Source organism: Phragmites australis, chromosome 6 (genome assembly GCF_958298935.1).
Source record: "Phragmites australis chromosome 6, lpPhrAust1.1, whole genome shotgun sequence".
Lineage (NCBI taxonomy): Eukaryota > Viridiplantae > Streptophyta > Magnoliopsida > Poales > Poaceae > Phragmites > Phragmites australis.
The window spans coordinates 34,864,763-34,888,363 of NC_084926.1; the positions used below are offsets into that span (position 1 = coordinate 34,864,763).

The 23,601-nt window shown below is 41.7% G+C and overlaps 1 protein-coding gene across 1 annotated transcript; it reads left to right on the forward strand.

The window, feature by feature from the left end:
• The first annotated feature begins 281 nt into the window (after nt 1-281).
• Nucleotides 282-13,993, forward strand: LOC133922290 (protein tesmin/TSO1-like CXC 5). Its single transcript, XM_062367556.1, has 8 exons — nt 282-893; nt 1,578-1,658; nt 2,224-2,401; nt 10,262-10,618; nt 10,874-10,974; nt 11,417-11,511; nt 12,483-12,860; nt 13,387-13,993. Exons 1-8 carry the CDS (start codon nt 730-732, stop codon nt 13,566-13,568), a joined length of 1,536 nt encoding a protein of 511 aa, XP_062223540.1. The 5' UTR covers nt 282-729; the 3' UTR covers nt 13,569-13,993.
• The last annotated feature ends 9,608 nt before the right edge of the window (nt 13,994-23,601 follow it).

A 23,601-nucleotide genomic window follows, 5' to 3' on the forward strand; every position in this document is an offset into this window, starting at 1 on the left:
CAGTACCCGACGGTGTTTTCCTATTTAGGGTCCAATGTCAACCTCCGTGAACAGTATAAGAAACCGATGCTGCTGGAGATGATTTCCAGTGCTACGATACCGCAAAGTACTGTAGCACTGAATTCTGCAAATTTGCTTTCACCGCTGGGGATGGCCTAATCCCTAGCCCATCAAATAGATGCATATCCAGCCACCCAAATCATATCATCCACCCCTGTACAAATTTCAGAGAAGAAGCAAAAAGAAGAAAAAAGAATACGAAGGAAATAAAGGGAAGCGAGTATAACCGATAAATGCATAAAGTATTTCAGATTCAAAAAAAGTGCGAAGAGACCAAACCTCCATTGCCTATAAGCTGCTTCTTCTACCCCCACCACCGTCACCACGACTCCTCCTCCATCCCAAATTCCAAAAAGATTTTGCCTTTCCTCCTCTCATGTCCTCCCCAAATCTAAATTCTCTCAATCTCTCTGTTCCCGTCTCAAGTTTTTCTTCGTACGCTTGATCCCTCGACCTACTCCATTCTTTTCCCCTCCTGTTTCCCGCTGCTTTATTGAGCTGGAGGAGTCGAAGAACTCGCCCCTGCTCGGTTCTTGATCCAATTCCGATAGCTTGCGCAGAAAGATTCGGTTTTTGAGCCTGCGCGCGGTGGTCTGGGTCCCGGATTGCGGAACCCGCCTTGTGGTTTTGGAATCGGTGACCTAATTCGGCGGGCATTCTGGTGTGGTTATGGAGCAGGGGAGGAATCAGCAGCAGCCGCAGCAGCAGCCGAAGCAGGCTGTTTTGCCCGCCGCGGGCGAGATGAAGGCACCTGCGGTGGCTCCGCAGCAGCCGAAGCCGCCGGCCCCTGCGACGCCGGTGCCGATGCCTTGGCCGGTGGTCTTCACCCCAACGTGAGCAAGTTCCTCAGCTTGGTAATTTTAATCTGTTTATTGGTGTCTTTGCATATGGTTTTGTTCTTGGTTCGTTTGACCTGTTGGGTTTAGCTCAGGTGTTTCAAATTTTAATTTTTGTTGCTTGTGATGTCATTCTGTTTGAATGTGTTGGTCATATTTGAATATTTTTAAAAAATCATGAGGAGTTAGAGCGCAAAACATTCATTCGCTCGTCTCACCTGTAGTAGCAATTCGTGTCTACGACTTCTGTAAGAATATATGAGGTGTAGTGGAGCCTAGAGTGAATTTTAGTATTTAGGAGGGGGGGGGGGGGTCTGGCTGACCATGTTGTGCTAATCAAAACAGATGCGCAGCAAATGTGAATTAATTTGTTATTGGCTATCATGGTTTGCAATTGATTATTGTGATGGTTAAACATTTCTTAAGTGAAGCTTTGGACACACGGTTGGAAATATTGATTTCTCTGAGGTCAGATATATAGTGCATCTTTCAAGACCAAGTGTTATATTCTTCAATGTTGTCAAGATACATGATCAGGACCAAATTTTCTTGCTTGTATTCCTACTTAAAATTGTGTTTCATGTGATATGATTCATTTGCATTCAGCAAAAAATATATGAGTGTATTGCTTGCAACATGTTCCTTTTCATGACCCAGTTTTGTATTCTATTATTTTTGCAGGACGCCTGCCACTGAAGTGAAAAGTGGTACTCCAAAGAAAAAGAAGCATTGTAATTGTAAAAACTCAAAATGTTTGAAGATGTAAGTACTAATTTTCATTGCACATACAATTTCATATTAACTGAAAAGCAAATATACTACCTGAAAATAGATATCTTTTACATGTTATGTGCAAAATGGTAGCCTCTCCATCAATGATCAAAGCTCCAATGCTCCATTCTCATCTATTTAAAAGTTTGGTATCATCTTAAGAGTACTGAGAAGAACTCAAAATAGGATGGTCTTACTGGTAGTATTTGAGTGAGCTCTGCGGTCTCTTTACTAATGAGACATAAATCAATAAATTATATGCACTTGTCAGTCAGCGGACAAATAAATGTACACATTAGTTTTGGGTTTATGGGAGATAACTGTTGCTTTTTGTCTTGTTGTAGTTTTATTTATTTTGCAGTTTCCTCTTGCACTTATCTGTTACTCCTATTATTCCCACTTTAATACTTTGGTAATTTCAAGTGATCTTTTGAATTGCCGTAAGATTAGCTTGTACTTTTTGTAATTACTTGATTATTTTCTTTATTTAGCGCATTAATAATGAAAATCATGGTATGCTACTAAGGTAAGCTCACTGACTTGGTTTAATTGTTAGGTACTGTGAGTGCTTTGCAGAACAGGTATATTGTGATGGTTGCAACTGTTCAAATTGTGGAAACAACATTGAGAATGAGATTGCCAGAAAGGATGCTGTTGACACGCTTCTCGCTCGTAATCCACTTGCTTTTCAGCCGAAAATTCAAAATGGCCCAAGTACACTCAATGTTCGAAAGGTACTTTCCTCCAATAGGATTCTTTAAAAACATGTTGGATGAGTCGTATTATGCTGTCTAGAGCCAATGAGAGTTCATGCGCCTACGATATCTATTATTCCGCAGGCAGTTTATTTTAGTTTTTGCTGACAGACATTGTTTTTCTGCCAGTTATCAATACAGAAAGATAAGTAATGCAGATATTTAGATGACACATGTCTCAGTAACTCAGTTTTTTTTTATTACGTTGTGATTAATCACCACCGTTGTAATTGGAACTAAGAAATAGGCATGACAGCATCTGGGGTTAAACATTTTGGTTAGCTGGTCTTTCCTGTACGATGGCTGTTGGCCAGTAACTGAACGATCACCTGGCGGCATCTGATCAAAGTCCGAGCCAAATTCATTTTCTTCTCCATCTTCAAAGAGCATAGAATGCAAGTAGGAGTGAGGAGCAAAAGGAGTGTTAGGAATAGCAATTTGTATTTCTTGGAGGCTATATATCAATATATATACATGTACATGTGGCAATATGCAAATAACCCCTTATAACATGGGGATATTACACAAATACTATATTTAACAACCACCCGGGGATATTACACAAATGCTATATATATATATTTAACAACCACCCATCAAACTCATGGGGGATCAACAACACTGAATTTGGAGATATAGAACCTGTGCTGAGCTGTACTCTGTGCCTTTGTGAAGAAATCGGCCAACTGAAGCTCTGAAGGAACATATTGAAGAGAAATCATCTCATCCTTTACCTGTGTATGTGTGTAAGAAACATCAACACCAATATGCTTGGTGAGCTCATGCTTCACCGGATCTCGAGCAATACGGATAGCACATGTATTGTTTGAGTAAAGAGGAGTAGGTGCAGCAGACGAAACACCAAAATCATCAAGTAACTACTGTAACCAACTGAGCTCCGCTATCAACAACGCCATGGCTCGCAACTCGGCCTCTGCATTGGAACGAGAAACCGCAGTCTGCTTTTTAGTCTTCTAAGCAATGAGAGAACCACCAAGAAAAACACAGTATTCTAAAAGAGTCTGACAATCAGAAGGATCACTAGTCCAAGTAGCATCAGAATAAGCACGAAGTTATAAAGAGCTTGAGCGTGGAAATAAGAGATGACAAGAGATAGTCCCACGAAGATAGCGCAGAACACGCAGAAGATGACTATAATGGAGCAGAGTGGGAGGATAAATGAACCGAATGAGGATGTGAACCGCATGAGGAATGTCAGGATGAGTTACACCAAGGTAAACAAGACTCCTAACTATACGATGGCAGCGAGTAGTATCCGCAAGAGACTCACCATTAGCGGACCAAAGATGAAGGTTAAATTCCATGAGAGTCTCAACAGTGCGCTCATCAGTCAGAGAAACACTATGAAGAAGATCTTGAATATACTTCACTTGGGACAGAAAGAAACCATCAGAAGTAGAAGAAATCTTAATCCTAAAAAAGTAATGAAGAGAACTGAGATCGGACATAAGAAATTGCTCATTGAAATGAGCCTTTACAAAAGCAATATACTCAGAATCATCTGTAGTAAGGATCATGTCATCAACATACAAGAGAAGAAGAGTCCGACCATGAGAAGAAGTGTGGACAAAGAGCATAGGATCATGAGCACTAGCAGAAAAATCAGCAGCAATGATCACATAAGAAAAACGCTCAAACCAGACTCGAGAGGCTTGCTTAAGGCCATAGAGAGGGTCGGAGACTACAGACTATGCCCTCAGGAACATAATACCTTGGTGGTGGGTGCTTGTAGACCTCCTTGAAATGTACGAGATGTTGCCTAGAGGGGGGTGAATAAACGATCCCAGAAAAATTAAAAACTTTGCAACGGATTACTGAATCCGGATACTCCGGGTTAATCCGGAGACTCCGGGTTATACAGAACCCGGATACTTATTATACAGGAAATCGAAACTAAAAAACTTTTAAGTAAATCTAAGTGATTTTATAGGTTACCACAGGTTCTAAAAGAGATCTAAATATCTTATCACCAGCAACCTGCAGCCACACGCACACAAACAAGTAGATCGGGAAAATCCTCAAAGATTAACTAAACAAGTAAATGTGCAACAAAGTAATGGAGACAAGGATTTGTTCCCGAAGTTCGGCCACTTCACAAAGAGGTGCCTACGTCTCCGTTGAGGAGCTCACAAAGAGTCAGGTCTTTTTCAACCCTTTCCTCTTCCAAGCGACCACAAAAATCAAGCGAGGGTTCTTACTGAAATCAAAGAGGGTAATACAAACTTCCCGGGACACTCCACAAATTTGGGTGCTCTCTAGGTGACGCCTTGCCGTCTAGGAGCTCAAAGCTCCAAGAGAAAAGAATGCGAATCGAAAGCTTGTCGATGACCTCAAGTGCTTAAGAGTGGATTTTTGTTTTCTAGCACTCAATCTCACTTCCCAAAACTTAATCTCCAAATCTTGCACAAATTTAAAGCTCTAGAGGAGTTAGGAGGGCTATTGAATGGCTTTGAATGTATTTATTCACGAGTTGGTTCAGCAGCATCACAAGAGGGGGGTTGTGGGGTACTCACTTCAAAAAACTAACTGTTACAATGTATTTTGAGCTGACCCGTAGTATCCAGGTTCACCAGGAGACTCCAGGTAACACAAGGTAACGCAGACAAAAACACTGTCCGGAGCCTCTCCAGAGATATCAGAACCCGGAGTATCCGGGCCAACCCGAAGACTCCGGGTTAAACACTTAAGGCCTACCCGACACTCTCTGGTGGAGTCTCACTCGGAGACTCCGGCTACAAACAGAACTCTGAAGACTCCGGGTTAAGCACACAAGGCTTACCCGAGACTCTCTGGCGGAGTCTCACTCGGAGACTTCGGCTACAAACAGAATATCAGAGTATCCGGGTTAACCTAGAGACTCCCGGTTAAGCACACAAGGCTTACCCGAGACTCTCTGGCGGAGTCTCACTCGGAGACTCCGACAACGAACAGAACACCGGAATATCCGGACTAACCCGGAGACTCCGGGTTGAATTTATCAGACTCAAACCGAGACTCTCTGGCGGAGTCTCACTCGGTGACTCCGACCAACTGAACAGAGTCCGGAGTATCCAGGTTCACCCGGAGACTCCGAGCTCAGACACTTAAAACTTTTTCCCGATGTCCGTGAGTTATTGTCTCTCAACTTTTGATTCTAAAATGATATTTTGAGCACTGAGACACCTTCAACATGCATCCCTCTTGATAGTACGGCTATCCTTAACTCAAATTCAAAATAAAATAAATTAAGTCTATTGAGTAACTACACGCCGCTTCTCTTTTCTTTTTGAGGGATGCCAGCATCTCTTAACTTAACTAATGGAACTTAAAATCTCTTCATAACTTCAGCAAACCCATTAGTCCCTTAATCGTTTGTCATCAATGAGCTAAAACCCACATAGGGGGCTTAGATGCACTTTCACTCCTCACGCAGCTCATCATTAAGAAATGCATTCTTGACATCAAGCTAGGAGATAGACCATTGACGAACAGAGGTAACAACAAGAGTGCATACTGTGGTCATGTGGGCCACCAAAGCAAAAGTCACGACCATGCTCCTACTGGAAACCACGATCAACAAGACGAGCCTTGTAGCACTGAAGAGAACTATTAGGGCGGGTCTTAACCTTATAGACCCACTTACACTTGATAGGACGCACATGGGGGAAGAGGGACGAGATCCAACGTGCTGGCGCGTTTAAGAACAACAATCTCCTTTGCTAACACATGCTGCCATTCCTGATGAACAACAGTATCACGATAAGAAGACGGCTCGGTAGGAACAACACCAGCAAAGCCAAAACGATCAGGAGAATCAAATGGCGATCACAAAGAGAATAACGAGGAGAAAATAGAGGAACCGAATCGCTAGAAAGAGATGACTCATCAGAAAACAGCATAGCAGGATGTGAGACAGCATGGGAACAACGAGTGTAGTGGAAAGAAACAGACTCAACAATGCCGGAAGGAGGAGCTTGTGAGATGGGGGCCAAAGGCGTGGAAGGCACTGAAGAAGACGCCAACGGTGCCCGGGGAAGAGAAGAAGAAACAATGATGGGTGTGGAAGGAAATGTGAGAAAAGTTAGTGGCTCGGCCAAGGAAGTTGAAGAAGTGGAGGGAGAGGTACGACGAAAGAAGGGATGAGACTCATCAAAAGTAACATCTCGAAAAATACGTATCCGACGAGCAATAGGATCCTAACATCGATAACCCTTATGCTCAACATAGTAACCAAGAAAGACACGCTCAACCGATTGAGCGGTCAGTTTGGTACATTCACGTGGAGCGAGAAGAATGTGACAAACACAACCAAAAAGACGAAGATAAGAGTAGTCAAGAAAGCGTCCATATAGATGCTCAAAATGAATCTCACCCTTGAGAGCAAAAGAGGGTTGGATGTTGACCAAGTAAGTGGCAGTGGAGATCGCCTCAGCCTAAAAATGAGATGGGACAGAAGAGGCAATTATAAGCGTGCGAGTTGTCTCAAGGAGATGACGATGCTTACATTCAGCAATGCCATTCTGACAATGAGCACCAGGACAGGAGAACTGAGACAATGTACTCTGTTCAGTAAGAAAGGAATGAAGATCCCAAAAAGAAATTCACTAGCAGAATCAGCACGAAAAACATGAATGAGAGTGTCAAACTGAGCGCAAATCATAGTGGCAAAGCGTTTATATATAGGTAACACATCGCTACAAGAAGATATGAAATAAATCCAAGTCTAACAAGAGAAATCATCTATAAAGATAATATAGTAGCTACGACCCCTTTCGAAACGAAGGGAGTCGGATCCCAAACATCAGAGTGAATAATATCAAAAGGACGTTGAGACACTGGCTCACTATGAGAATAAGGAAGCTAAATTTGTTTACTAAGTTTACAACCCTAACAATCTAAAGACACATCTCCTGAGACAGACTGTAGAAGATCACGATGAACTAATGAAGATAGACGCGATCCATAAACATGACCAAGATGATGATGCTACTGCTGGAAGGAACTAGTAGTCGAGGAAGCAGAAAGACCGGTGGCAGCAATAGAAGGAAGTCGAAGCCAGTCAAGCTTCCATAGACACTGAACACAACAAGAGTCAGAATCTAGAATAATGTGACAACCATAGTCAGTAAACTGCCCAGTGGACATGAGTTGCATGGTGAGTTGGGGAACACGAGCAACATAAGGAACAATAAAGGAAGAAGTGCAAAGGATGCCCCGACCAGCAACAAAAGAGAAGTACCATTAGCAGTAAGGACATAAAGAGGAGAACTAAGAGGATGAAGCAAAGATAGACTGGAAAAATCAGAAGTTGTATGAAAAGATGCCCCTGAGTCAAAAATCCAAGGCGATGTACCTGATTGCGTAGAAGGTGGTCTCTGAGAGGCAGAAGAGAGAGTAACAGAACTAGCAGAACCTGTCGGTGTAGAATCGGAGGTAGCAATCAGGCGGCGAAGCAGCGTCACAATCTCCTGTTGAGTGTTAGTTGAAGAGGTAGTCGAGGTGGAAACACTATAGGGTCATCGAATATGCTTCATGCAGTATCAGTTCACCTGAACATGGCCCTCCTTGTTACAGTAGGTGCAGCGAGGGCGACCACTACCATCTGAGGAGGCCACAGAAGGCGAAGGAGTCGCACGAGGAGCAGGCGACGGTATAGACGAAGACGTAGGCGCAACAAATGGATGAACACTCGAGCAGCCAACATTGAGGGAAGTGGCAGCAATCCAGAACCACACAGACGAGTCTCCTTCGAGCGCAGCTCCATAAGGGCCTCCACAAGCGTGACACGAGGATGTCATGCAAGCAGTTGAGCACGACGCTGCTCAAGCTTCAGATGAAGGAGAGTCAGAAACTCGTAGAGGCATTGAAAATCCTGTTCAGCACGTAGATCCAAGCAACACTGATATGAGCGACAACCAGCAACAGAAAGGAATCCAACTGACGCCACACAACCGACATTTGAGCATAGAACACATCTACAGTGACATCACTCTGTTGAAGAGACTGTTCCTGGCGAACAACAGACATATAGAGAGCATCCGCAGAAGGCTCATAGTTATGACAAACGAGCCCACATCTGAAAGGTAGTTGAAAACTCAACAATATTAGAAGAAAACCTGGGCTCCACACTAGCAATCAGAATGGACGTTGCATGAGCATCATCATCCATCCACTAAGCACAGTCAGACAACCGATCACGATAAGACATCTTTATAGGTGGAGACAACCTTCTCAGGTAGCGGTGGCAGCTTCAGTAGCTGCTTTGTCTCCATTGTCGGTAGATGGCTGCATGGGCTCTGTCGAAAGAACATGGGAAGGTGGACAGAGCGAGTACCCCAAAGACGAAGCTCACGCTTATGAATGCGCATATGCTACGCGAAATCCTGATAGTTGGTGCCATTAAAGATCATCGAGCACAAAGGAATTGAAGCGATGCCCGATGACATCTAGAAGAAGTGAGAACGATGGCGAGAGCACAAAGAAGTAGCGATGGGTGGCGGCAAGAGCGCAAAAGTTGCAGTGAGCAACAGTGAGAGCGCAAGCGAGTAGCGACAAGTGATAGCTAGAGCGCAACGAAAAGCGGTAGTGTTGCAATTTTTTTTGATAAAAAACAATCGAGACTACAGATCGCATCGACTCTGTTAGTCAACTCGAACGGGATTGCTCAGACTCGCATGCGCCCGAACTGGGAGGTCGCCGGACTAGGAGGGCTTAGATTTGCATGCGCTCGGACTGGGAGGCGGCAGGCGGCGCTGGGCCGATCTCCTGCGCACACGCGGGAAGTTGACGAACAAAGGCGAGCGGTGACCAGCGAGAGGCATGGGTGGCTACTGGATTCGGGTGGATCCCACACTATAGATCCAGTTGAAGGTGTCGGCCTGAGCGGATCCCACGACACGGATCCAGACGGCGCGGCACAGATGGGGAGACGTTTGAGATCAATCCGAGAGAGTTAGTCCGAGGGAGACGACGAGAGAGATCGGAAAGGGTGGGTGGGCTAGATTGGGACGAGTTGCTGCCTCCCTAAAGAAAAACCTAGCTCTAATAACATGTTACGAATGACAATTTGTATTTCCTGGAGATCATAGGACAGTATATGTACATATACATGTAGCAATATGTAAAAACCCCTTATAGCACGTGGATATTACACAAATGTTATATATATATCTAACAAAGAGCACAAAATAGCACAAAACAGTATATTTTTACAGGGTGAACGGTACTTCCAGAATTAATCTAGAAAACCGGTAGGGTTCCTGCCATGTTTTTCTAACCCTGATAGCATTCCAAAAGTTTTATCTTGAGCAATAAATCTCTTCTGTATACTTGCTACGTTGTAATGTGTTATATCTATAGCTCAGGTCTCTATCTCTTTTAATTGGACACAGTCAGCATGTAGGTTTCATGTTATATTTACATGCATACTGCTTGTTAACCTTTTACAATTATTCTGAATTGAGACACTTATGTTCAACCCCTCAAATTGACCAACTCATTTATCTGATTCATTGCCTCTTATATTAATCTCTACTTTATTGATTTTTCTTGGTTCAAATGGCTTTAATTCACATGAAAACTACTAAAGAGATCTTGGATTTCTGGGTTCTGTTATATTTTAAGTTTCAAGGTTTTGTGTTTTCATTTTATTCATCATTTTCCTTGGTCGGTTTTATTTTTCTGTATGTTAGCAGGATATTTTTTTTGTTTTCTGAAATTTAATTCTGAAAACGAATCTAATCCGTATGTTCTAGGATATTTGCATCATTTCCCAATAAATACACTCTAGTTTCTTTTGGTTGAGCTGCATGCGATTAAACTTTCTTACTTGACTATTAGGATAATTCTGGAGCAGTGCCTCTTGTACCAAAACACAATAAAGGCTGTCATTGCAAGAAGTCAGGATGCCTAAAGAAGTACTGTGAATGCTACCAAGCAAATATTCTTTGCTCCAAGAATTGTAGATGCATGGACTGTAAGAACTTTGAAGGAAGTGAAGAACGAAAAGCTTTAATTCAAGGGGACTACGTGTCTGACAGAAATCACATTCAACAAGCAGCTAGTATAGCTCTTAACGGTACCATTGGATCATCAGGATATAACTGTTCTCCGGTGCGTAGAAAAAGATCTCATGAAGATGCCCTAGGTGGTACGATAAAACGTGAAGGAAGTTTGTCAGAGGCACAATTTCAACAGGTATTTTTTCAAATGATTTGATCAGCACCAAATAAACTGCATGAATGAATTCTGAGATGCTTATGGAACTTAACTAAATACTGAGTTAACAAGATAATTCCTTCTCTTGTTATTAGCATCGCTATTCCTTGGAAGCTTGTGCTGAAACACACTAGCAGTTTCATTCTTTTCATCAGCTTTGTTACATTTTTTTTTTTACTAATGCTTATTGTTACTTGTCTAACCTTTTCTTTTGTGACCGTTCTTGTGTGCTAGGTTAACCATGCAGACGTTTCACTGCTTGCACCCTCTTCCACAGGATTTGACGGGCACAATGCTGCCAATTCCCAGTCTAAATCACATAATCCAATTTATAGGTAGGTTGAAAGATTTGTAGCCTTTTAATAAAATAGCAAAATAATTGACCAAAATGTGTGATGTCCCGTTAAGGATCTGGAATTGCTCAATTGCCCAACCAACCAATGTTACAAAAAGGTGCTCTTGCTTGTTTGGACTAGTTCTCCGGAGGGCACCACCCCTTAGGTTAGCTATGGTTGGGAGTGTAAACCCTTCTGGCCTTTGAGATGGTGCTACTTGCAAACATTTAATGCAATGTCACTGCAGCATTCTTGTGACTAGCTCTGTTCAGATGGCTCCATCCATGGAATTTATTTCTGAAATAGGCATTTCTATTTATCTGCAAATTTTTACAAAAGAATTTCTTAAAACCAAAATATATTAACAAACAATCTTACCATGATGCTCTTCTCCCTGTTTACTCAGTGTACCTTCTTCTGATGAAATGCAATATTTTCTCAGGTCTCCACTAGCAAACACCATCCACCTTAGTGAGGTCAATGATCTAGTCAAGCAATTGGTGACTGCGTGCAGAATGGCTGCAGCGACAATAGCTGGTACCAAGTCTTTGTCCTTTGTCCTTTTTTCCCTAATATTCAAATAACCCAAATTTTGCATGAACATTAGTGCCAGGTGAAGTATTAGACGTCACTGATTGAGTGGTGTGCATTGCCATAACAAATGGTATGACGCGTAGAAGGCACTAACCCAGTTATACCTTTTTGTTTTTTAAAAGTAAATTTCCCAGTTGTTCAAATTTGTTAAACAACAGCATTCTCAGATAGTTTGCTAATGTCCTTGGCCTTCCATCCACATTTACTTCCACATAAGTTAACTAGAACCAGTTTGGACCAAAGTTTCTAGTATTATATGCTCCACAAAAAAGAGAAAATAAAGAAATATTATGCCAGCTCCAGGGTGAAGCAGAAGATAGAACTTTGTCTACTTTTCATTTTGTGAAAAATTTAACTAATTTTTATATTGATAAATACTGTAGTGTCAACATTTGGAGATAATTCCTCCGATGCCACTGGTAAATGTCATAATTCCAGATATGCCATTGCCTGTATTTATGTCATTTGGCTCCTGGGCCCTTATCATGCCATTGGCACAATCATTGGCGTATCTTGGATTGTGAAAAATTGCAATGGCATGCGAGGAATTGCCACCATCTGATATCAAAAGGGGAATGCATGACAAGAGTTTGACACAACATGCCTGTGTGGACATGGGCATCAAAATTTGTTATGTTGTACATAAGTGACATACCTCGTGCTAGAATTTTGCACCTCTTTTGCGAAGGGGTGATTTCTATAACCATAGTCACATGAGTCGGGGGAGTCGGGGTCGATGCCGTGTTCCACGATCCCGAGCCGTCGACCCGGATCGAGGGACAGGGCCAAACAGGGTCGATGTCCCGTTTCAGGCTGGGTTGCAGCCCTGTCGCCGCCGGGATGTTGAGAAGACTAGAGCAGAGAAGGCATAACCCTAGATACTTGTTTTAAAATTTTTTTGCTTGTATTTACAGATAGTAAAGTGGATGAGACTGGAGCAGAGAAGGCATTCCATGCAAATGGGTTAGGCAATGGTAACTGCAAACAGCAGGACTTGAAAGAAGCCTCCCCGATGGACATCCTCAGTGAAGCTTGTAGTGATCAGCCGAACATTAATGAAATGGGTTCCCATTGGTCTGACACTACTAAAAATTCTAGGCCTGCATCTCCAGCAACACAAGCACTAATGTGCGATGAGCAGGATACAACATTTGGAAATGATTATAGAAGTTCATTTCCGTCGATTTTGTGTGATCAAGATATTTCCGAGATAAATGCTGTGCAAGAAAACCTAGTGTTGACTAGGCTGCGAGAGTATCTCCGTGTGATTATCACACGTGGAAAAATAAATGGTGAGTCAGACTTGGTTCTTATTGTTGTGGCTTTCGTTAAATAGTACAATGCAAGTAGTTTGCCATGGGGCATTTAAAGAGGTAAAATTTTATCATTTAAGAGGTATTTAATCTAAACTAACCTTACATCTGGAAACCGAAGGAGCTAGTAAAGTCGGAAACATAAACTACTTTCCTGAAAAGCTACTATTTATGAAAATAGACTTCGAAAGTCCACTCATCACTGGCAATGTTTATTTTAGAGATATTTATGTTAAAGGTTGTTATTTTACTCTTTTTTTTTTTTGCGAAAGTAAGGCTCTTATTTTACTTTCTAACATCAACCAAGATTATGAGGTCCATGCTTTTCCATCTTTGAATCTATTGGTATTTTTCCTTTTTAATAACCTATATCCCCTGCCCCGCAACTATTATCTGCTTATCTATACTGTTGGAATTTATAAGTTGTTAAACTACAAACACAATCTTTTTTTATTGGATTACTTTCAAATGATCATGCCATTGTAACATTGGTGCTCATGTGCAGAACACAAGTCCTCATCAGAGGCAGCAATGGAACTGGATGCCCGACAGCATCATGGAGCAATACCTGCTTTTCCCCAGGTAAAAACCGAAGAAAAAATTACTTCTTCCGATGGTACCGAAAACGTTAGACTTAATGAACAATCCATACCAAATGATGGATCGAAAGGAAACACTGGAAGCTAAGTAGAACTAGGTACAAAAGTTCAGCTTCTTGATTTCAAGATGCCCGCACTATAAATGATGTCTGTACATAGATGGGCAAGATAGATAGTATAGTCCTTGTTGCCATTTCTGGCAAACGGCCTTTTAGGAACAACCATTCATGAGGTGTAGCAAGCAAAAAGTCCCTGCTATACATTGACGTAGTAATGTAATAAAATTTCAAGTTGTTTTTTTCCCTTGAATTGCCAGTCTGGGATATTATAGAAAATTGATGCTGCCTGGTTTTATCGTCCACAATAGTCTTCAGACTGTGTGTACTGGTCCACTGCCATGGATTCCTCTGTGAAGCAGAGAAGCTGTTCTATGCACATAATTTGATCCATGGTAACGATCAGCTGACAGCAGCTGTATTGTGCCATTTGGGTTTGGCATACGAAGTGGCCATATGAACCCTATCTATGTTTTTGAAAGGAGTTTGATTCATGCGCTTAAAATGAGGCCAATCTGCAAATTTGTCATGAACAAAACTTGTTTACCCTTTTCTATTTGACTCTTCCAACTAGTGTAGGATGGAAAATAATTAACGCAAGATAGAAACAAATCTAACCAGTCATCTTGCATATTCGACCACCATAACATTCAAGAGAAAGTTCCAAGTGATAAAGTCTTTACCATGAGACGGTGGAGACAATTTGCTAGGATGGTCATTTCAAAGCTCACAACCTACATGTCAAGAGTTCATCCTTTAAAATAACAGTGAAAAATTCACGTGGCTAACACACACAGCCAAACTATAACGCGTAAATCAAATGTTCCTTTTTTTTTTAATTCCGGAACTACACATTTACACCAACTTTATACTTATGACATATGAGTCATCTTTCTTTTTTAGTGGCCTGTACTTTTTACATACAACAACAATAACATGTTTCACCAACAATAAGAAACCACCATCCAAAAACGAAAAACACAACAAGAAACACAATACAGTCCAAACTTCCACCAGCAATACTGAAACTGTCCAAACTGTCGGCAACAATACTACAGCCACACCAAGATAGAAGAAGATAAAGCCTGATACACCTTTGCCTCCTTCAGTTATAAACTTGACCATTTTCTGGTCCATGCATATTTGACAGAAGCAAACACATGCCATGTCATATACTTTGTCGACGGACTGGAAACATGCAATTCTCCATGATCTCTTGAACAAGAAACAGTAGAACATCCAAAGTCCGCCGAGAAATCCAACAAATGCACCAAGATGAAGGGATTTTGAGTCTGATGAACCATCATATGCTTCGAGATACACCGCATCAGTTGCGTCCTCCCCTGAACAGTTCCTAGGTAGAAGAGGTCCACACAGCCATTTGTTACCGATGTAAATGAATTCCGGATTAGCAAGAACTTGCAGTTGACTTCCCGAAGGTTTCTTCCTAAAAGATTGTTATATGATAAGTTCAAGTAACTTAGGAACGTTAAGTCTGCAGGACTCGCAGGAATTGCAACAGAAAGTGCGTTCATCGACAAGTCGAGGGACTCCAGCTTCTTTATAGCTCCAATGTTACGGGGGATTGTCCCATTCAAGTTATTCAAGGACAAGTTTAGGTTTACCAACCCTGTTAGTGAGCACAACTCCTCTCGGATTTCTCCATCCAAATCGTTGCCGGACAAATCAAGGCTCACCATGTATATTTCTTCATTAGAGTACTCGCGATCTTGCGCCTTTGTCAGAATAGGATCACGGTCCTTTGTCAGAATTGGAAGACTGTTCACAATTGTATCATTCCCCAGTGCGCCGTAACCTATCAATGGGTTCAGAACAATTGGTGTGTGCTCGTTTGTCATTCCTGTCATGTTTCCTAGAGAACGGGGGATGGAACCTGATATCCTATTGTCAGCTAGGTCCAAGAGTTGCAGGTCACCAAGCTGTTTCAGCTGAGTTGGGATGTTACCACTGAACCGGTTTGACCTTAATCCACTACTACAGAAATAATTTAGTAGGACGTCTCTGTACAGACGAGTATGTAGAGTCGTTTGTGCAAAAATTATTACAAACACCTCTACATAAGAATCGTCTATGATAATGACGAGACCCCTCCGGAGGTGGTGGGACGTTTTTATTACAGACGGATTCTATTGGGAGCCGTCTGTAATAAAACCAATATCACAGATGACTCCAAATATGAGCCGTCTATAATATTAATACAGACGACTCGTATTTGGAGCCGTCTGTAATAAAACAAATATCACAGATGGCTCCAAACATGAGACGTCCGTAAAATTAATACAGACGGCTTCAAATACGAGCCGTCTGAGAAAATAGCCAAGGAGAGGTGGGACACTTTAGTACAGACGACTCTAAACATGAAGCCATCTGTACTATTAGAACAGTATATCATCTCCTACCTCCGGATCGAAGCAGAATAGTGGCAGCCGAACAATGCGCAACTTTTGGAGGGAGAAGACAATTTTGACCAAAAAATTTGTTAGATTTCGGTGAAAACTTGAAGATTCATTAGCATTTGTTACTCCAAGGTAAGCATTATGTTCTATTTTGATTTAGATGGTCTATATTTTGGTTTGGAGAGCTAGCTAGATCTAGGTTTTTTTCATAATGACATAGTTTTGTTCTATTTATTAGATGATGTAGATTTGTGTTCTAATTTAGCCTTGAGAAATCAACTATATCTACATCTAGACTTAGATCTTTTTTCATGATGATCTAGAATATATTAGTTGTTCTAGGTATACATGAAGCTCAAAGTATAGATGAAGGTTTAATTATGTGTTACTATAAATGATTAGCTTTAATCTAGTGTTGTAGATAAATTTTAGATTTTTGGTATATAAACATAAAATTATCAATAACTATAGTATTTAACGACAAATTTTGAATTAATCTTTGCCCTTATTTTTAGATATACATGTATATAATATAACAGTAATCATTAATTATTTTTGAATTAATTACCATTTGTATGGTTCATTCATGCATGCATGCATGGTAGCTCTATTTTTTTTTTACGAAAAGCTTAGTTGCTCTCTTTTATTAGGTTGATTTGATATTAATTTACTTCGTAAATTGTAGATGGATCGTGGCTAGATGTAAGGTTCTCGTACGAACCAAGGGTACTTTGATGGTGTGACGGATTTTTTGGCAGCTGCCGAAGAGGATCGATTGGAGAAGGGTGTTGAATTTATATTTGTCCTTGTTGCGATTGTAGAAACAAAAGATCATTTCTTAGACAAAACGCAACCCTACAGATCCAAGTGCACTTGATTATCAGGGGCTTCAAACCGAACTACACGTGTTGGACCAAACATGGTGAATGGCATAATGTGTTACATGAAGATGTTGGTATCGTCGAAGAACCCTAAGTCGATGTAAGGAGAGAAGATGATGAGGAATTTGGTGCAGATGATGATGACTGTGGTGCTGCAGGAGATGATGATAGTTTGGATCAGATGCTGTGCGATGCAAATGTGAACTTGAGTACTTAGAGAGACTTTAACAAATTCATGTGTGCTTGATTGAGGACTCGGAGAAGCTATTGTTCCCTGGATGCAAATCGGAATACACAAAGTTGTCATCCGTGCTTGAACTGCTTAAATTGAAAGCAAATGATGGTTGATCGGACAAGAGTTTCACGACGCTATTAGAACTCTTATCGAACATGTTTCTAGATGGAAATGAGCTTCCTAAAAGTATATACGAAGCAAAGCAGGTTCTTTGTCCATTGGGGATGGATGTAGAAAGGATACATGTATGTTCGAACGAGTGTATCCTCTACTGTAAAGATCTATCAGACTTGCATTCATATCCAGTGTGCAAAGCATCTCGATATAAGCGTAAGAGTCAATCAGACGATGGCAAGGTGAAGAAAGGAATTCCTGCTAAGGTGGTGTGGTATCTGCTTATAATTTTGCGTCTTAAGCGTTTGTTTGCGAATCAAAAAGATGCCTAATCGGTGTGAAAGCTCGATCCGGTTACTTCGACAACATCGCAAAACTTGTTTCGATGCAAGATTTGAAATTAGTTGGCATGAAGTCCCATGATTGCACGTGTTGATGACACAGATGCTTCATGTTGCAACACTCCAATTTAGACTCAAACTGCAGGGGCAATAAAATATCCAACCGACCTATCTCCGAGATACAATCACCAAGCTGTGTTACTTCTTCAACATAATTTCTCAAAAGGTCATCGATCCCGAAGTACTTGATGTTTTACAGGCCGAAGTGGTGAATACACTGTGTCATCATGAGATGTACTTTCCTCCATCGTTTTTTGATATCATGGTACATGTTATCGTTCACCTCATGAGAGAGATAAAGATATGCGGCCTAGTATTCCTACGTCATATGTACCCGTTTGAGAGGTACATGGGAATTCTTAAGAAGTATGTACAAAATCGATTTCGTCCGGAGGGCAGCATCGTCCAAGGTTACACAACCGAAGAGGTAGTCGAATTCTGCATCGATTACATGGAGCAGCTCAAACCAATTGGTGTGCCCATGTCTCGGCATGAGAGGAGACTGGATGGGAAGGGGACCATAGGTAGGAAATCAATCATTGCTGATATCTAAAGCCATATGTACTGTTCCTATATCACAGATGGCTTGAAACTTGGAGCCGTCTATGATAATCTATAGTATAGACGGCTCCAGTCACGAGATATCTGTACAAATCTTTGTACAGACGGTTCAAAACCCATCTATACAATCTTATTTGTACAGACTCTTTTCCACAGACGGTTCAAAAAAGCATCCCGCACGGGTGTTGCGAATCGTCTGTACAAATGAATTCTCTAGTAGTGATTGCAGATGTGTCAAAGATGGTGAGTTCTTCTGTTGCTATAACAACCACGATAGTTTAAACGTGTTTCCTGTACAACATGCCACTGAAAGTCAGACATCTACAACGGGAACTAGGGTTCAGGGAAGGGGTTTTCAGGGTTCAGGAGGTGTCCTAGGGCTTAAAGGGGTGCCACGGAAGGCAGGCCGGCCTGACACTGGTGACGGGTGGGGAAGCCATTGAGTGAGGTAGTAGAGGACCACTGGTGAGCAAGGTCGGGGCAGGGGCAAACAGAGGCGGCCTAGCAATGCTGGCTTAGGAGGCGGTAGGTGGCATCCACCGATCCGGTGGCAGTAGTGCCGTCAAAGACCGGAGGAAGAGGGCAGGCTAGGGAGCAGTCGATGCGGGAGGTGAAAGACGAGAGTTAAAGCATCGTGAGAGAGACGACATGAGAGGTTGAAGACGATGCCAGAACTGTTGGATCGTCATACGACGGTCTATAATAGAACTTTTACAAGGCAAACACATGTACATAACAAATCGTTAACCAAAAACCACACAGGATCAGAAGTTGAGGCAGCGGTCATATTTTATTCGGAAATGGCGCACGTGAGACCTTACGGAAAGGTGAATCAGGCGACGGTGCCATAATCGGCATATATAACTTGGACCCATGACCCACCTCTTATGTCCTTCTCGCATTAAACTTAGGCGACCCTGATCAAGTCTGAATTGGTCTTCACCAGGCCCGGGTTCACAACAACTCGTCCAATCACGTACCATTGCTGCAATTCACTGCATAATTCGAAGTCAGAAACAACGACTTCACGTAGACCCTCTATATGCTCTCAGAGTTCATGCTCGCCTTAAGCACGTACCGATCGATCACACATAGAGCTAGCTTAATTAACTGCTCGTATGTTCAATTAAAAAATGTTCCCAGGATTTGGCACTTGGGTATTCCCAATTTTTTTAAAAAATGTTCAATAAAAAATGTGAAATATCCACGTTAGCATGAATTAAAGTACAAAGTTTGCACAAAAAGATGTCCCAGCTAATTAAGAGAAATTACAAAATATATGAAGAAAATTACAATTTAACTTCCTGTTCCTTCGTGGATTGGAATCGTTTGATGATACCACTATCCTTAACTTGTAGAAAAATATTGAACTTAATAAATATGTCCAAACAATCACATTCAAGTATTGGTAACTTGACATGAGTTCAATCCATCAACACCTATGAAAAATCTACAACCAGCTTGACACCCATCTATGTGAGCCTTGAATGAATGATATGCACATTCTGTCAAACATAGGGTTCACATCTGGATCCTCATATTCATCCCACTTAACTACTACCTTGCTGCCTGGATTAACATGCAAGAGTGTATGAGCATAGTCCTGGATCCTCTTGCACTGATCCACATGGTCCCCTAGCAAAATTTTCACTGCCTCCCTCTTATCCCTATACGCTTTGTACATTGAAATTCCAATGTGTGTATCCCTAAGCAGAGAGTCCTTGAGATGTTTAACTTTCCAATCTCTTTGTCATTCCCGAAATCTTTAGCATACTCCTTTGGAATCCACTTTGCATCCATTTGCTTCACATGTCATGGGACCTTCCACATGTATGATCTTTCACAAACTTCCTTAACTTGAATATCTTCTCATCAGGGATCACTCTTCCATATATGTACCAAGGATAACCTTCCCCTAAGCACTTGGCATAAACCTTTTCTAGGTCATTCTTCTTCCTTTCAACCTTCCTCCTTTCTCTAGTTATCAGATTCTTCATTGCCTCTGTGAACTGACCAACATTAGTAAACAACATCCCCACTTTCGGCAATGGATGAACCATTGTTCCCTCGTCAAACCATTTCTCCTCAAGATCCCTTGACCTGTTGTGGAGGAGCCAGGCAAATTACCTTCAGCTTAATTGACCTGCTGGCTGACCACAAACATGAGAGCTAGCATGCAATAGTCTTTCAATATGGCACATGCTAACTCACATATAAATGGCAGCTCAAGGGCACCAAGTCAATTAAAACAAAAGTAACTCCTGTATCCCTCGATATGCATCTCAAGAACGTGCACAAGACTATGCATATCATTACACCACAAGACTTTATCACAATGATATACAAAGAGAGCAAATTTTAGAGACTAATTACATCACTGAACCTTCATACATCGCATGGCTCGAGTACATAATTAGAAGTTAATTTGGAGAGTATCGCATACAACAAGTTTCTGCTCTCATCTTGACATGACATAAGCTAAGAATTCGAATTACATTGAGTTCAACCCTAATACTTGAGCCCGAGTATGTAGAGAAAAATAAAGTACAAAAGTGAAGAAAATGCCGGTAATGCTTAGCCCACAAGCATCACCAGGGTTAGCAACTAGGAAACACCTGCTACTCTTGCCTGTCACCGGCATAGGCGGGGTAAAAGTAGCCAAAGACCGCTTCGTCCTCACCTGAAAAAACTTAAATAATACACCATGAGTATGAAGGTACTCGCAAGCCTTACTTATATAGATATATATAGCTCCGACTCCAAGGATTGTGCATTTAGAATGAATTAGCAAGGAAAAGGCTACAAGCTACCACTTTGCCTAAACGCGATTAAACTGGTATCATGTTTTGCAACTAGAAATTACTAAGCATCCAAACCACCTAGGACAGCCCTAAACATACCCAAATTATTCCCAACTTAACATTATAATGAAACATAATAAAATGTACACACACCATCTCATCCTTCACAAACCCATCCATACAATTATCGAAAGACACTACGATTGATCCCTGAATGCACATAAGCGAGTTCATAACCATGAATGTGGTTGTTCGAATAGTTCTTACACCCTGTAGAGGTACATCTTTATCCACACCGGCTCAGGTCTCTCCATTTGGCACCCAAGATAACCTTTCTCAAACCCAGAAGAGGGTACCACGGGTATGTCTTGGACATCCCTGGATCCTCGCCACCTTACTTCTCCTTAATCATTTTTCTCTTAAGCGTCATAGGGCCACAAGACAAGTGTTAGCATGGTGTAGGGGCTCATTCGTACCATAGTTAAATATGTGGTAGTACAAAAAGTTCTTAAGACAACAGTACCAATGGCGGTCGTTCTTAATCAACTCAAGTGAAGCTATGGTACCCGAGATTCCTTTCCTGAACACTCCTACCCTTTGCCCAAGTTTTGCAAACCATATCCATCAACATCTCCTAACAAATCATAAACATATAACTGAATGACATCCTATATCGTGCCAGCAAAGATGGCCTTTCATCACCCGACTTCTACCGTTTAGCTAAACATGGCTAAGCATAATTCATGACCAATTACTCCAAGACTTCTACTCGTCATCTCAGGTTACAAGGGATAGATAAAGCAATTAAACAAGGATGGCTCACGCAGCAATTAAGAGCTACCCATATCAATCCCGACAACTCATATACCAACCAATGCAAAATGACTAGATAAACATAACCATATTCATCCCCAGTTCATTCACAAAAATAAAGGTGTAATATGGTAGATGCTTACCTTGAGTTGGTGCTTCACACTCAACCATCTCCTTGGGATCGATCTCAACACCACCTGTGTCACTCTCCGGCTCGGTGCTCCCTAAACAATTCAAATGATGCATCAAAAGAGTGCACATGAGAGGTGATGATCAATGCATAAAAAATGCATGAATATAGATGGAGATGCATCGCACAGTGCCATTAGTGAAAATAAAAAGAATTTTCGTGAACTAATTATGATTTGATTAATTTTGCAAGGCATATACCCCATTGGTCAAATTTGGGAAATAAATTACATAGGTGTTAATATTTTCCCTATGTAGGGTATGACCCCACAAGTCCAACAAAGTTGGAATCATATTTTTAGTCACCACATACCATTTACTATTCATGTTACAGGATTCAGTTGAGTTAACATGTATAAACAATTGATTTCAGCCTTCACTATTGACCAAAGTCTCAGATGTCAAGTCAGACTGCTGGGAACTTAGCGGCGACGCTTCTTGAGCTCGGTGGCGGTGACAACAGCGCGCTAGCCGCCTTGTCCTAGTCCTAGAGTATCAGTGGAAGTAGAGGGTCCTCGTGGTATGATATGCATTCACCAAAAATGGCCGGAGCCTCGACGGGATGAAGAGGAGGCACGACCGCCGGTGGAGGAGCTCACCAACGGCCTCCTCCGCGGCTTGGATGACGGCAAGGCGAAGAGGAGGGGAGCTGCTGCTGCTTCGGGTGAGAGGGGAGGGCGAGTGAGGGAGTGAGCAGAGAGAGCGAGAGAGGGAGCATGGTGCCCGGTCTTGACGGAGGGGGTGATGATGTTGGCGACATGGCCGAGAGGGAGAGGAAAATTGCGGGATGGCATTGGGCGTGGTCGTCCACGTGAGGCCACATGTTGCCTGGCCTCTGCTATGACAGAACGGGAGGGAGAGACGACGGTGACAAGTGGGGCCACATAAATAGTGCTTACCTTCCTCTCTCTTGCTGCCAATTTGGGACCCCTAAAAATCGTACAGATTTTCCTAGTGATAGGATAAATCATGTGTAACCTATTTTAACTGACTTTACTCAATTTGCACTTGTGGATTTTAAATTAAAAATTGATGACTGCTTTTAAATCTTTCATGGATTTTTAAGGGTTCAATATAATTACCTAAAATTTGGTAAAAATCACTAATATTTGTCTTCATGGTATACTAATTTAAGCGGTGTGAAATCATCTAAACAAGTACAGATTCATCTACAGGCCATTACATCCAAGTTGGCAAGTTCATCAATCTACACAATGGTGCACTGGAAATGAACGATATATGTCGTTGACTGGAAAATGAATATGTTCTGAAGATGGATACCTATCATTTTCAGAAGATGCGGACACTACAATACCATCAGTATGCTGAATGCATGCCAATACATGATACATCCAAGGAGAACAACAGCACTGCGTCATCCCTGTCCTCTTCTTCACCATTGAGTTGTCGCACGCCGGACTTCTACGCAAGGTGGCGTGCGATATATATCCACGGAAGTGAAAAAGAATTCCACGGTGATTTGCATTATGCTCTCACCGATCAGCAGAGTTGCCTCACTATGCATGTTTTCCAGACTTTCCGGTTAACTATTTTACGGTTTCTTAGAGGTACCACTAAATTATACCTTCGGTACCTCTCAATCTATAATTCTTGGTATCTCTCAAGATGGTAGAAAGGCATGGATGCCTAAGT

Bases quoted from the DNA above. Each gene is read 5' to 3' on its own strand.
- LOC133922290 (XM_062367556.1), top strand. From the start codon at position 730: ATGGAGCAGGGGAGGAATCAGCAGCAGCCGCAGCAGCAGCCGAAGCAG. The intron at 10,975-11,416 runs GTAGGTTGAAAG...ATATTTTCTCAG, and splicing joins TCACATAATCCAATTTATAG to GTCTCCACTAGCAAACACCA. The intron at 12,861-13,386 runs GTGAGTCAGACT...GCTCATGTGCAG, and splicing joins CACACGTGGAAAAATAAATG to AACACAAGTCCTCATCAGAG.